General features: G+C 42.4%; 1 protein-coding gene across 1 annotated transcript in view; it reads left to right on the top strand.

Annotated features, from left to right (window-relative positions):
• The window catches only part of LOC130130505 (dihydropyridine-sensitive L-type skeletal muscle calcium channel subunit alpha-1-like), a 357,791-nt gene that overhangs the window by 270,549 nt on the left and 72,042 nt on the right, over positions 1-15,200 (top strand). Inside the window, exons 16-18 of the mRNA XM_056300217.1 lie at positions 3,486-3,555; positions 3,662-3,794; positions 13,642-13,771. Of these exons, the coding sequence (XP_056156192.1) occupies positions 3,486-3,555; positions 3,662-3,794; positions 13,642-13,771 (333 nt within the window). The remainder of the gene's footprint in view (positions 1-3,485; positions 3,556-3,661; positions 3,795-13,641; positions 13,772-15,200) is intronic.

Genomic DNA, 15,200 nt, shown 5'->3' with positions numbered 1-15,200 from the left:
ATTAATGAAACTCCTAGAAACAATTGGTAGATATGTAGGATACAAACTAAATGTAAAGAAAATGCAAATTTTGGCTTTTAATTATACACCCTCAAAACACCTTAGAGAAAAATTCCACCTTAATTGGAATCAGAACTCACTGAAAGATTGAGGAATATACTTACCAAAAAAAATCTCAACACTGGCAGAAATAAATTATGGTCCCCTCTTAACAAAAATTAAAGACAATATACACAGATGGAATGCTGTCTTTTTCCTTGGTCTCAGTCATCGAATTGATTCTGTAAAGATGAACATCCTTCCCCAATATCTCTATTTATTTCAAGCACTCCCTGTAGAAATGTCTTCAAACCAATTCTCCGAATTGAATAAGATCATTTCCAGATTTATTTGGCAGGGAAAAAAACCCAGGGTTAAACTCAAAACTCTACAACTACCAAGGGAGAAAGGAGGAATGTCATTACCCTGGTTCAAAGATTATTTTTATGCAGCTGAGACTAAACCCTTAATCAACATATGTAACCCAACATTTCATGCCAGGTGGAAAGATATTGAACTCTCTGTTATGAATGATCCACCAATTCATGCAGTATTGGCTCACAAAAAATTAGGAAGGTTTATAGATAAGGTGCAAAATCCATGGGTTAACGCCCAACTAAAAATCTGGAATATGATGAGAAGAATTTAAACTGGGCCATACATTACAAATAATTCAATGAGGTGCCTATGATCCTGAGTTCAAGCCTAATAAAATGGATTATAGATTTAAGTCCTGGATTTCAAAAGGAATAACAACATTCTATTCCCTAACAGAAAAGGGACACTTAAAAGACTTTGAAAAGTTGAGGAAATAATATGATCTTGAAAAATCTGATTACTATAGGTATCTCCAGATACTTAATCATTTTGAACAAAACATTAAAGATAAAACAGATTTAATGATCCTATACTGAGGATATTTATTGGTGCCTATCAAAAAGACTCAAATAGGGGTGTTGTCTCGAAATTTTATAAAGGCCTTATGACAAAATTCCCACTCTACAGAATACATCAAAGAAAAATGGGAAAAAGAAGGTAACTTGACAATATCAAATGACGATTGGCTTGATGTATGTAAATTCCATTGGAAATGCACCAGCTCCCATACATGGCGGGAGTTTGGGTGGAAGTGTTTTAGTCGATTTTTTATTACACCAAAACAGAAAGCACATATTGATGGGGGGGACACCAAATGTTGGAGACAGTGTGGACTTCAGGAAGCCAACCACCGGCACATATTCTGGGAGTGCCCAATGATAAGACCTTTCTGGGAAGAGCTTCACAAAGCATTGAAAAGCATACTTAATAATGATCTGCCCTTGCAGTTTTCCACAATATTCTTAGGAAATGCCAATTTCCAGGCAGGACGGCCGGATAAATATTTATTTGGTATTTTGACATGTGCTGGTAAAAAAGCACTCACAAGACATTGGTTACTTCCCGAACCCCCCACAATACAGGAGTGGATATACACTCACTGGCCACTTTATTAGGTACACCTTGCTAGTACCGGGTTGGACCCCCTTCGTGGCATAGATTCAACAAGGTACTGGAAACATTCCTCAGAGAGTTTGGTCAATATTGACATGATAGCATCACGCAGTTGCTGCAGATTTGTCGGCTGCACATCCATGATGCAAATCTCCCGGTCCACCACATCCCAAAGGTGCTCTATTGGATTGAGATCTGGTGACTGTGGAGGCCATTTGAGTACAGTGAACTCATTGTCATGTTCAAGAAACCAGTCTGAGATGATTCGAGCTTTACGACATGGCGCGTTATCCTGCTGGAAGTAGCCATCAGAAGATGGGAACACTGTGGTCATAAAGGGATGGACATGGTCAGCAACAATACTCAGGTACGCTGTGGCGTTGACACGATGCTCAATTGGTACTAAGGGGCCCAAAGTGTGCCAAGAAAATATCCCCCACACCATTACACCACCACCACCAGCCTGAACCGTTGATACAAGGCAGGATGGATCCATGCTTTCATGTTGTTGACACCAAATTCTGACCCTACCATCCGAATGTCACAGCAGAAATCGAGACTCATCAGACCAGGCAACGTTTTTCCAATCTTCTATTGTCCAATTTTGGTGAGCCTGTGCGAATTGTAGCCTCAGTTTCCTGTTCTTAGCTGACAGGAGTGGCACCTGGTGTGGTCTTCTGCTACTGTAGCCCATCTGCCTCAAGGTTCGACGTGTTGTGCGTTCAGAGATGCTCTTCTGCATACCTCGGTTGTAATGAGTGGTTATTTGAGTTACTGTTGCCTTTCTATCAGCTCGAACCAGTCTGGCCATTCTCCTCTGACCTCTGGCATCAACAAGGCATTTTTGCCCACAGAACTGCCACTCACTGGATATTTTCTCTTTTTCGGACCATTCTCTGTAAACCCTAGAGATGCTTGTGCGTGAAAATCCCAGTAGATCAGCAATTTCTGAAATACTCAGACCAGCCCGTCTGGCACCAACAACCATGCCACGTTCAAAGTCACTTAAATCACCTTTCTTCCCCATTCTGATGCTCGGTTTGAACTGCAGCAGATCGTCTTGACCATGTCTACATGCCTAAACGCATTGAGTTGCTGCCATGTGATTGGCTGATTAGAAATTTGCGTTAACGAGCAGTTGGACAGGTGTGCCTAATAAAGTGGCCGGTGAGTGTATATAGTAAATGGACATTTATGTTATGGAAAAGATTACTTTTTCGCTCCGTCTTCAGAAAAAGAAGTTTGATAAATTCTGGACCAAGTGGGTCAAATATGTGAGGCCCTTAAGGCCAGATTTTGTGGAGATATTGAATTAATTAGATTTTAATACACTCTCTCTCTCTACCCTCACACTCCTTTTCCCTATCATGCATTGGGAACCTTCACACTCCCCCTACCACAAACTGGGAATCCTCATATCACCTCTCTCCTGTATAGTCTTATGTACACACGTTACCTCTCCCAAATTGTATAAAGTTCTTTAAGTTTCTTTCTCTCTCTCTCTCTCTCTCTCTCTCTCTCTCTCTCTCTCTCTCTCTCTCTCTTTCTCTCTCTCTCTCTCTCTCTCTCTCTCTCTCTCTCTCTCTCTCTCTCTCTCTCTCTAGTTTTTTGTTTTTTGTTTTTTTCTTTTCTTACTTTCTCTTGTAAGTTTAAAAAAAACCTGAATGGCAGAAGAAAATGAAACTGTTATTGTTTTGATATACATTTTTAATATATACTTCTGTGAAAAATAAAGAATTTAAAAAAAAAAGTCTGCACCCACCAGCATCCAATCAGACAATGCTGCATTTGCAAATATTAATATACAAGCACAAGAAAGCACAACTACAAACATTTGGACATTCAAGCATGGGTGACAGTAGCGATTCTATGTCATGCACATCAATAAAAATAAACTATATTTTCCAAAGTATTTTTTAGTGCCATTTAACAGCATTTTATTTTCAAATCTGCAGCTCAAAATAGACGAGTTTGAGTCAAATGTGAATGAGATCAAAGACCCTTTCCCTCCAGCGGACTTCCCCGGTAAACCCTCCTGTCTACCAAACCTTATTAATGTCCATGCGATTGATCATCATGCTAATATAAATTCAAGGGTGATAATTTCATATCACCCCCTTTTTGTACATAGGTGATGATGAGGAAGAGGATCCTGAAATACCAGAAAGTCCAAGACCTCGTCCAATGGCGGATTTGCAACTGAAGGAGGAATCAGTGCCAATGCCAGAAGCCAGCTCATTTTTCATCTTTGGCCCTCAGAACAAGTATGATGATGCGGGGGTTGATGATTGACTTTACTTATGGCAAGGATAAAGACCTTGATGTAAGTAAAGGTGTGATGGGGATGATTATGGTGGGTTTGTAACAGTGAATGTGAAAGTGAGGTGGAGGTGAAATCTATAATAATGAATCATAATAAATGAGTTTGTATAGTGCTTCTTATATGCGGAGACAGATCTCGAAGTGCGTCACAGATAAAAGACTATAGTAAAAGAACAAAGAAAATATGTAATAAAATAAAAAGGGAAAAGATAATAAAACAAGGGTGGGCCGCTGTAAAAATAAATAAATAAATAAAATAAGAGTATAATAAAATGAAGAAAAAAATATTAAAACAAGGGTCTGCCACCATTAAAGGCTTCTAAGAAGGCCACCCGATAAAGAAGGGTTTTGAGGCCCGATTTATAAACCTTGATGGAAGGGGCAGTTCTGACATAGTCCAGGACAGAGTTCCAGAAGCTTGGGGAGAAAGAACAGAAGGCTCAGTCTCCCATCGTCCGGAGCTATTAGGGGGGATGTGGAGCAGTGGGAAATGGGCTAAAGCAAGGGGGTTACTACAACATAGAAATTAAGTCAGTAGCTGGTTGACTTTAAAAAAGAATAACTTCCTGATGAGCACTGGGGTAAGGAAAAGGAAAAGCAGAGGAACGTAGTTCACACCACAATCTAAATCAACTTAATGTAGCCTGCCACTAATGGGGGAGTAATGGCCCAATGACTGATATCTGACTGGCCAACACCCACTACTACTACTACTACTACTACTACTACTACTACTACCTACTACTTTTAGCTGCTCCCGTTAGGGGTTGCCATAGTGGATCATCCATTTCCATCTCTTCCTGATCTGGACATCTTCCTCTGTCACACAAGACACCTGCAGGTCCTCCCTCACCACATCCATAAACCTCTTCTTTCGCCGTCCTCTTTTCCTCTTCCCTGGCAGCTCCATATTCAGCATCCTTCTCCCAATATACCCAGCATCTCTTCTCCACACATGTCCAAACCATCTCAGTCTTGCCTGTCTTGCTTCGTCTCCAAACCGTCCAACCTGAGCTGTCCCTCTAATATACTCGTTCCTAATCCTGTCCTTCTTTGTCACTCCTAATAAAAATCTTAGCATCTTCAACTCTGCCACCTCCAGCTCCACCTCCTGTCTTTTCATCAGTGCCACCATCTCCAAACCATACAACTAAGTTTGGTCTCACTACCATCTTGCAAACCTTCCCTTTAACTCTTGCTGGTACCCTTCTGTCGCAAATCACTCCTGACACTCTTCTCCATCTAGTCCACCCTGCCTGTACTCTTTTCTTCAACTCTCTTCCACACTCCCCATTACTTTGAACAGTTGACCCCAAGTATTTAAACTCATACGCTTTCATCACCTCTACTCCTTGCATCCTCATCATTCCATTGTCCTCCCTCTTTTCACCCATGTGTATTCCATCTTGCTCCTACTGACTTTCATTCCACTTCTCTCCAGTTCATACCTCCACCTCTCCAGGCTCTCTTCAACCTGCATCCCACTCTTCCTACAGATCACAATGTCATCCACAAATATCATAGTCCACTGAGACTCCTGCCTGATCTTGTCCGTCAACCTGTCCATCACCATTGCAAACAAAAAGGGCTTGATGTAATTCTACCTCCACCTTGAACCCATCTGTCATTCCAACCGCACACCTCACCACTGTCACACTTCCCTCATACATATCCTGCACCACTCCTACATACTTCTCTGCAACTCCTGACTTCCTCATACGATACCACACCTCCTCTCTCGGCACCCTGTCATATGCTTTCTCTAAATCCACAAAGACACAATGTAACTCCTTCTGGCCTTCTCTATACTTCTCCATCAACATTCTCAAGCAAACATCGCATCTGGGCGGCATGGTTCAGGAGGTAGAGCAGGTTGTCTAGTAATCGGAAGGTCACTGGTTCGATCCTGGCTCCTGCAGAGAGCATGTCAAAGTGTCCTTGATCAAGACACTGAACCTTTAACTGCTCCTGATGAGCAGGTTGGCACCTTGCATGACAGCCTTTGCCATCAGTGTATGAATGTGTTTGTGAATGGGTGAATGTGAGGCATGGACTATAAAGTGCTTTGAGTGGTTGGTAGACTAGAAAAGCACTATATAAAAAAATGCAGTCCATTTATCTGTAATGCCCTTTCGTGGCATGAAACCATACTGCTGCTAGTTAGTTGCTACAGTTCTGCACAATTCTGCACACTCTTGAAAATCAGTACAGTATCTTTCTTCTCCACTCCTCAGGCATCCTCTCACTTTCCAAGATTGTGTTAAACAATCTAGTTAAAAACTCCACTACCATCTCTCCTAAACACCTCCATACCTCCACAGGTATGCCATCAGGACCAACCGCCTTTCCACTCCATCCTCTTCATAGCTGCTCTCACTTCCTCCTTGCTAATCCACTGCACTTCCTGATTCACTATCCCCATATTATCCAACCTTCTCTCTCTCATTTTCTTTATTCATCAGCCCCTCAAAGTACTCCTGATTTGACATGTATGATGTCAAGTCAGCTACCTAAAAAGGACAAGGACCGTCTGCTCTGTGAGTCATATAGGCCAATTTTGATACTCAATGGTGATTACAAAATCCTTGCTAAACACTACCACGTGCTACCACGCATTATATCCCCTGATCAGACAGGCTTCATCGAAGGGAGACACTCCTTTTTAATATTCGTAAGCTTTTCAACATCATATATACCGACCTTTCACGAGCTACCCCTGAATTTGTGATAGACTTGGACGCAGAAAAGGTATTTGATCGGGTAGAGCTGGGCTTCCGCTTTAAAACTGGAAAATTTGGCCTCATGCCAAAATTTAATTTCCAGGGTGAAACTGCTGTAGACAGCTGCTGCGGCATGTGTTCGCACAAATGAAGTGCAATCAAAATGTTTTCGTATTCAAAGAGGAACAAGATACGGATGCCCCCTTTCGCCATTGCTTTTCGATCTTGCAATCGAGCTGCTTGCTGTTTCACTGCGACAGTGCCATACGTTTGAGTGGATAGTTTGAAGGAACACTATATAAGATAGCATTATATGCAGATTACGTTCTTCTGTTCATTAGTAATTTGTGTCATCAGTACCATTCATTCTATCTAAATTAGATCAATTCGGGAATTTGTCCTGCTACAAATTAAATCTGGAGAAAAGTGAATTATAACCTGTCAATTCTCTACTGCTACTTTTGGCTGCTCCCGTTAGGGGTCGCCACAGCGAATCATCCGTTTCCATTTCTTCCTGTCTTCTGCGTCTTCCTCTGTCACACCAGCCACCTGCATGTCTTCCCTCACCACATCCATAAGCCTCCTCTTTGGCCTTCCTCCTTTCCTCTTTCCTGGCAGCTCCATATTCAGTATCCTTCTCCCAATATACCCAGCATCGCTCCTCTACACATGTCCAAGCCATCTCAATCTTGCCTCTCTTGCTTTGTCTCCAAACCGTCCAACCTGAGCTGTCCCTCTAATATAATCGTTCATAATCCTGTCCTTCTTCGTTACTCCCAGTGAAAATCTTAGCATCTTCAACTCTGCCACCTCCAGCTCCGCCTCCTGTCTTTTCGTCAGTGCAACTGTTTCCAAACCATATAACATAACTGGTCTCACAACCATCTTGTAAACCTTCCCTTTAACTCTTGCTGGTACCCTTCTGTCGCAAATCACTCCTGACACTCTTCTCCACCCACTCCACCCTGCCTGCACTCTCTTCTTCACCTCTCTACTGCACTCCCCGTTACATCAGACAGTTGACCCCAAGTATTTAAACTCAAATGCCTTTGTCACCTCCACTCCTTGCATCCTCACCATTCCACTGTCCTCCCTCTCATTCACGCATAGGTATTTCATCTTGCTCCTACTGACTTTCATTCCTCTTCTCTCCAGTGCATACCTCCACCTCTCCAGGCTCTCCTCAACCTGCACCCTACTCTCGCTACAGATCATAATGTCATCCGCGAACATCATCGTCCATGGAGACTCCTGCCTGATCTTGTCCGTCAACCTGTCCATCACCATTGCAAACAAGAAAGGGCTCAGAGCCGATCCTTGATGTAATCCCACCTCCACCTTGAACCCATCTGTCATTCCAACCACGCACCTCACCATTGTCAAACTTCCCTCATACATATCCTTCAACACTTCTACATACTTCTCTGCAACTCCTGAGTTCCGCATACAATACCACACCTCCTCTCTCGGCACCCTGTCGTATGCTTTCTCTAAATCTACAAAGACACAATGCAACTCTTTCTGGCCTTCTCTATACTTCTCAATCAAAATTCTCAAAGCAAACATCACATCTGTGGTGATCTTTCGTGGCCTGCTGCTCGCTGATCATCACCTATCCTCCTCTTAACCTAGCTTCTATTACTCTTTCCCAAATCTTCATGCTGTGGCTGATCAACTTTATACCTCTGTAGTTGCTACAGTTCTGCACATCGCCCTTGTTCTTGAAAATCGGTACCAGTATGCGTCTACTCCACTCCTCAGGCATCCTCTCACTTTCCAAGATTGTGTTAAACAATCTAGTTAAAAATTCCACTGCCATCTCTCCTAAACATCTCCATGCCTCCACAGGTATGTCATCAGGACCAACTGCCTTTCCACTCTTCTTCATCCTCTTCATAGCTGCCCTCACTTCCTCCTTGTTAATCAACTGAACTTGCTGATTCACTATCCCTACATCATCCAACCTTCTCTCTCTCTCGTTTTCTTCATTCATCAACCCCTCAAAGTACTCCTTCCACCTTCTTAGCACACTCTCCTCGCTTGTCAGCACATTTCCATCTCTATCCTTGATCGCTCTAACTTGTTGCACATCCTTCGCAGCTCGGTCTCTTTGTCTAACCAATCGGCACAAGTCCTTTTCTCCCTCCTTAGTGTCTAACCTGTTATACAACTCACCATACGCCTTTTCCTTTACCACATCTCTCTTCACTTTATGCTGCATCTCCTTGTACTCCTGTCTACTTTCTTCATCTCTCTGACTATCCCACTTCTTCTTTGCCAGTCTTTTCCTCTGTATACTTTGCTGTCTTCCTCATTCCACCACCACCAAGTCTCCTTGTCTTCCTTGCTCTGTCCTGATGACACACCAAGTACCTTCCTAGCTGTCTCCCTCACTATTTCTGCAGTGGTTGCCCAGCCATCTGGCAACTCTTCACTACCACTCAGTGCCTGTGTTAACTCCTGCCTGAACTCCACACAACAGTCTTCCTTCTTCAACTTCCACCATTTTATCTTCGGCTGTGTGTTTACCTGCTTCCTTATCTTGGTCTCCAAAGTCATCCTACAAACCACCATCCGATGCTGCCTAGCTACATTCTCCCCTGTCACCACCTTGCAGTCTCCAATCCCTTTCAGATCGCACCTTCTACATAAGATATAGTCCACCTGTGTGCACTTTCCTCCACTCTTGTACGTCACCCTGTGTTCCTCCCTCTTCTTGAAACATGTATTCACCTCAGCCATTTCCATCCTTTTCGCAAAATCGACCACCATCTGTCCTTCCACATTTCTCTCCTTGACTCCATATCTTCCCATCACCCCCTCATCACCTCTGTTCCCTTCACCAACATGTCCATTGAAGTCTGCTCCAATCACCACTCTCTCCTCCTTGGCTACCCTCTCCACCACATTTTCCAACTCACTCCAGAATTCTTCTTTTTCGTCCATCTCACACCCAACTTGCGGGGCATATGCGCTGATAACATTCATCAATACACCTTCGATTTCCAGCTTCATACTCTGACACTCTCTTCACCTCCAGCACGCTCTTGACATACCCTTCCTTCAGAATTACCCCTACCCCATTTCTCCTCCCATTCGCACCATGGTAGAAGAGTTTGAACCCACCTTCGATACTCCTGGCCTTACTCCCCTTCCACCTGGTCCTTTGCACACACAGTATGCCTACCTTTCTTCTTTCCATCATGTCAGCCAGGTCTCTCTCTTTACCAGTCATAGTGCCAACATTCAAAGTTCCGACTCTCACCTCCACACGCCTACCCTTCCTCCTCTCTAGCTGCCTCTGGACATGCCTTCCCCCTCTCCTTCTCCTTCGCCCAACAGTAGCATAGTTTCCACCGGCACCCTGGTGGTTAACAGTACCGGTGGCGATCGTTGGTAACGCGGGCCTCAACCGATCCGATATGGAAATCTTATTTATGAGCCGCATATTTGATTTGGCAAAGATTTTACGCCGGATGCCCTTCCTGACGCAACCCTCCCCATTTGTCCGGGCTTGGGACCGGCACTAAGAATGCACTGGCTTGTGCATCCTCAGTGGCTGGGTTATACCCTGTCAATTCTGCTGCTCAAAATATACCTTCTTCTGCTTTTCCTTTCAGAAGAGTGAGCTCCCACTTTAAATACCTTGTCGTAGTGGTTCCTAGATCCTTTAACTGCTTTCTTAAACTTAACCTAACATCTTTGATAGATAAATGTAAACAAGATTTAGAACGATGGCATACCCTACCCTTATCAATGGAAGGTCGCATCAATTTGATTAAAATGAACATTGTCTATAGCTCTTTCAAAACATTCCAATCATCATTCAAAAGAAACAATTTGCCCTAATTGATAGTATTCCCTCAAAATTTATATGGAACAATAAGCTGCCATGCATCAGTAGGCGCTTCCTGGAGAGACACAAGATGGAGGGAGGAATGGCCATGCCCAATCTTTTGCATTATTATTGGGCAAGTAATAGCCACAAAGTTATCTTTTGGGCAAAGGGTTACTCTGGTGACAATGTGCCAGACTGGGTTGTAGTAGAGTATTATAACCTTCCTATCCGCTTTCTGGTCTCCTCTGCCCTACAGGTCGCTACTGGCAACTCAGTCAACAATCCTGTGCCATCTCATACACTTGGATGTGACCTTCCATGCCTGGCATGGGAGGGGGATACAGTTTGTTAAGGATCTTTGTATGGAGGGAATATTTGAGCAGCTAACAATGGAATATAAACTACCACATGTTCACTTCTTTAATATTTACAATCGATACTTATAATTTGTCAAAAAACAATATAATTCCTTTCCCATCATGCCTCCAACTACCCTAGTTGATACTTTGCTGTCTCTTGATACAGATAAAAAGGGTATGATCTCCCAGATTTATGGAATCATTAGTGAGATGAGCCTCCAGTCAGAAGATATAATTAGAACAGAATGGGAACAGGATTTAGGTCCCCCGCTTTTAAACGAAACTTGGAGTGCTATTCTTAAACAAGTACATGCTTCATCTCCTTGCAGCAGACATGGACTCATCCAATTTAAGATTTTGCATCGTATCCACTTTACGAAAGCCGAACTAGCCAAAATTTACCCAAATCTGGACCCTACCTGTGATAAATGTAAATCAGCACCGGCCACTTTAATTCATGTTTTGGTTATGCCCTTGTCTGCAAACATTCTTGGGTTCAATATTCACATCTCTGAGTGAAGCCTACAACATATTAGTTGAACCATATCCGCTGACCACCATTTTTATTGTAAAAGCAGAGAATGCTATCTGGTCGATAAATGTCTCTAATACAGTTGCTTTTACTTGCAGGCTAGTGCATCATCTTATTTTGCTCAAATGGAAAAACCTCAAACCCCCTTCACATGCCAGATAGCTAAGGGATGGCATATTCTATCTAAAACTAGAAAAGATTCAATTTACTTTAAAGGGGAACATGGCTGAGTTCAGTAAAATGTGGACCCCATTTATATTTTATTTCACTACTGTTACTGAGATAACAAATTGGAATGATGCATAGTGCTCTAATTGTATGGAGGAATGTAAGAATGTGTGGATTAATATGTGTAGCTGCATGTATGATTCCATTCTCTTACTTTATGTTTTTTTTTTCTATCACTCTTTTTTGAAATTTACACCTTTTTGTAATGTATTTTATTATTGCCATTGTTAATATTGTTTGAATTAGTTGTGGACAGTTGTAGCCTGCTGGGATGGGACTGGGGGTTGGACTGGGTGGGGGGATTGATTGGGAGGATGCGTTGGCGAGATCAGAGGGTTGGAAAAGGGGAGGGTCACTTTATATTTTACATGCTATATAATACTTTATTATATATTTCAGAATATTTTAAAAAAAATCAATAAAAAGAAATTGGAAATAATAAAGCGTTCAGAGAGGTGAAATGCTTTATTATTTTTTTCACTGACCCGGTGAGGCGGGGAGGTGAGCTGCGAGCGGGTTCTCAATTCTGGCGTCAAACAGCCTCCACCGGTCATGGCCCGCTCTGGGGACAGAGGCAGGTGGGGAGTTTGTAATGTAAGACATGTTTCTTTAATCAAAGAAAAGATGAATCAGTTCATCTGGACACAGCCTTGTGCGCTGATTTCTTACCTGGATTATTGAGCATGCATGTTTCTTTAATGTTTATACCTATACACACACTCTCTCTCAATTATACACACTGTACTGTAGTTACATGTATTATTATTACTGCATTATTATATTCGTGATGTTTTAGGTCAAATAGATACTATATACTAAGACAAACATTTGATTAATTGACGCTAGATGTGAACTATACATAACTGTTCCGACTTACATACAAATTTGACAGGTGTCAAATTTGTATGTAATGTGCTGTCATCCTGGACAGCACATTATCTTTTGAAGCCCACATCAACAATGTTACTCGGTCTGCATACTTCCACCTATGCAATATTAATCGTCTTCGGCATCACTTACACCTAAAAGCACCGCCACACTCACTCACACCCTGGTTACATCCCGTATTGACTACTGCAATTCTGTCCTCTTTGGTCTTACTCTCAAGTGTCTTCATAAGCTTCAACTGGTCCAGAATTCAGCTGCCTGTATCAGTACCAGAACTCCTTCCATAAATCACATCACTCCTGTTGTTCAGCAACTCCACTGGCTCCCTGTTAAATACCGATTTGACTTCAGTGTCCTGCTCCTCACCTTTAAGGCCCTTAATAACCTAGCTCCTTCATATCTTTCTGAACTCCTTCATACCCACACGCCCTCTCGCACTCTCACATCCTCTTCTGCTCTCCAACTCACTACAACATCGGCCCGGCCCGCTTGAATAGCATGGGGACTAGAGCCTTCAGTCGTCGTCGTCCCCCCCGCCTATGGAACTCTCTCCCACAAGACATTCACAACACTGACTCTCTTTCAACCTTCAAATCCCATCTCAAATCCCATCTTTTAAAACTGGCATATTCAGTCTGATCCAGGCCTTACTAAGTTTTGTGCAGATGATGATTTTATACTTATCTGTTGTGTTAATCTTTTATTGTCTACCCTGCTTTGTTGTGATGTTACGCCGTCTGATAGAGTGCTGCTGTTTTTTTTACTGTGTTCTGTAAGGTGTCCTTGAGTGCTCTGAAAGGCGCCCACAAATAAAATGTATTATTATTATTAAAACAGATTCAAAAACAGAACTCATTCATAACCCGGGGACTACCTGTAGTCCACCTGTGTGCACTTTACTCCACTCTTATACGTCGACCTGTGTTCCTCCCTCTTCTGGAAATATGTACTCACCACAGCCTTTTCGATCCTTTCTGCAAAACCCACCAGCATCTGTCCTTCCACATCCCTCACCTTGACACTATACCTGTGCATCACCTCCTGGACTGACTGGCCAACATCACAATGGCACATTTCCCGAGACTTATTTATTTATTTCTTTGGGGGGGGGGGGCAGGAAGAAAAACTGGATTTCATCCAAAATAATCATGTATGAAATACTCGAGTGTGACTGTGGTGTGTGGTTTTGTGCGGTCGTTAAGACAAACATTTTTTGTTTTCCAGGTTCCGTAAACTGTGTCACCGTATCATCAATGCTACTACCTTCACCAACATCATTCTCCTCTTCATCCTCCTGTCCTCCATCTCTCTGGCTGCTGAAGATCCCATTGATCCCATGTCCTTCAGAAATCAGGTGACCAAACATGTTACCACCCCGATCAATTCTGTATTTTAGGTGAGAACAGAGATGGGCAGTATTTCAACTAAAATACATATTTAGCTAATTTTGAGTAATTTGTATTTTACTGGACAGAAACATAATTTTTAACAAAATACTTTAAGAGCTTTTACTTGTGTATTTGAAATAATTAACTCTAGAACGACCGGCATTTCTTCCTACCTAAAATGACCATGAGCCGTCAAAATGACGGCCAGTTTTTAAACTCTATATTCTGTCAAGATAAATACCCAGTTGAGATATTAATGTATTACATATGTTAGTATGTCTGGTATGAAACTAACTGACACCAAAATAAAATTTTAGCAACTTTAATGCTATTTTTCAAACAATTTGCAATGGCCGCTGTCCAATGCCTGTAAACACTGCGGCGCCTCGGTGGTAGTCATGGTGCGTCTGTAACGGCGTCTGTAACCAGACATGTTGGACACAGGCAAACATCAAGTTTAGACTATTTTGTCTGCGCTGTAGAACACTAGTGTTTATAGGACAGAGCAGCGACGCACACGATCACCCACAGATTATGAGCCATCTTTTTGATCGGTCATGGTCATTTGAGGTAGATCTTATCATAACTGTTTTATGCAATTGATCTAAAACTCATTTTAAGGTGAATATATGCAATTTTAGGAGCATTAGGGGAGCGGCAGGTCCAAAGCCATCAAAATGATGGCTTTGGTCGTTCTAGTGTTAAAATACATTATTTAATATGTCATTTATTCTCAAATGAGACACATTGTTTTCCCCAGGTTTAAACTGTAGAAAAAAAATTGCACAACAATTAGCCTAATCACAGTCTTTGGCTAAATGCAAGTGAATCACGTGACATGTCCTGTCAGGTCCAGCTATGCTGCTGCTGCTGCTGCTACTACTACTACTACTACTACTACTACTACTACTACTACTACTACTACTACTACTACTACTACTACTACTACTACTACTACTACTACTACTACTACTTTCGGCTGCTCCCGTTAGGGGTCACCACAGCGGATCCTCCGTTTCCATCTAAGGCCTAAGGACCAAGCACTTGTCCTGCTGCCCCCTCCTCTTGGAAGTCCCTCCCCAAGCACATCAGACACTGCTGCGATCTGCCCACATTCAAGCCATAACGAGGACTCACCTCTTCAGACTTGCTTTCATCAGGGATTTATGTGATTTATGATGTTTGTTTTTCTTGCCCTTTTGTATGTGTTTAAGTGGGAGAGTACTGCTGGCATCATGTGTGGCTGCCGCTTCTCCCTCTCATAGCCCCCCTTCCCATCCACCCCTGTATGTCTGTGTCATGTTTATCTGTTGTCGTGTTTCACCCCGTTTATTGTAAAGCGACTTTGAGTATTAGAAAAGCGCTATATAAGTTTAATTTATTATTATCATTATT

Source organism: Lampris incognitus, chromosome 2, assembly GCF_029633865.1.
Source record: "Lampris incognitus isolate fLamInc1 chromosome 2, fLamInc1.hap2, whole genome shotgun sequence".
NCBI lineage: Eukaryota > Metazoa > Chordata > Actinopteri > Lampriformes > Lampridae > Lampris > Lampris incognitus.
The sequence above is the reverse complement of the archived record's forward strand: the minus strand, read 5'-3'. Positions and strand labels throughout refer to the sequence as shown.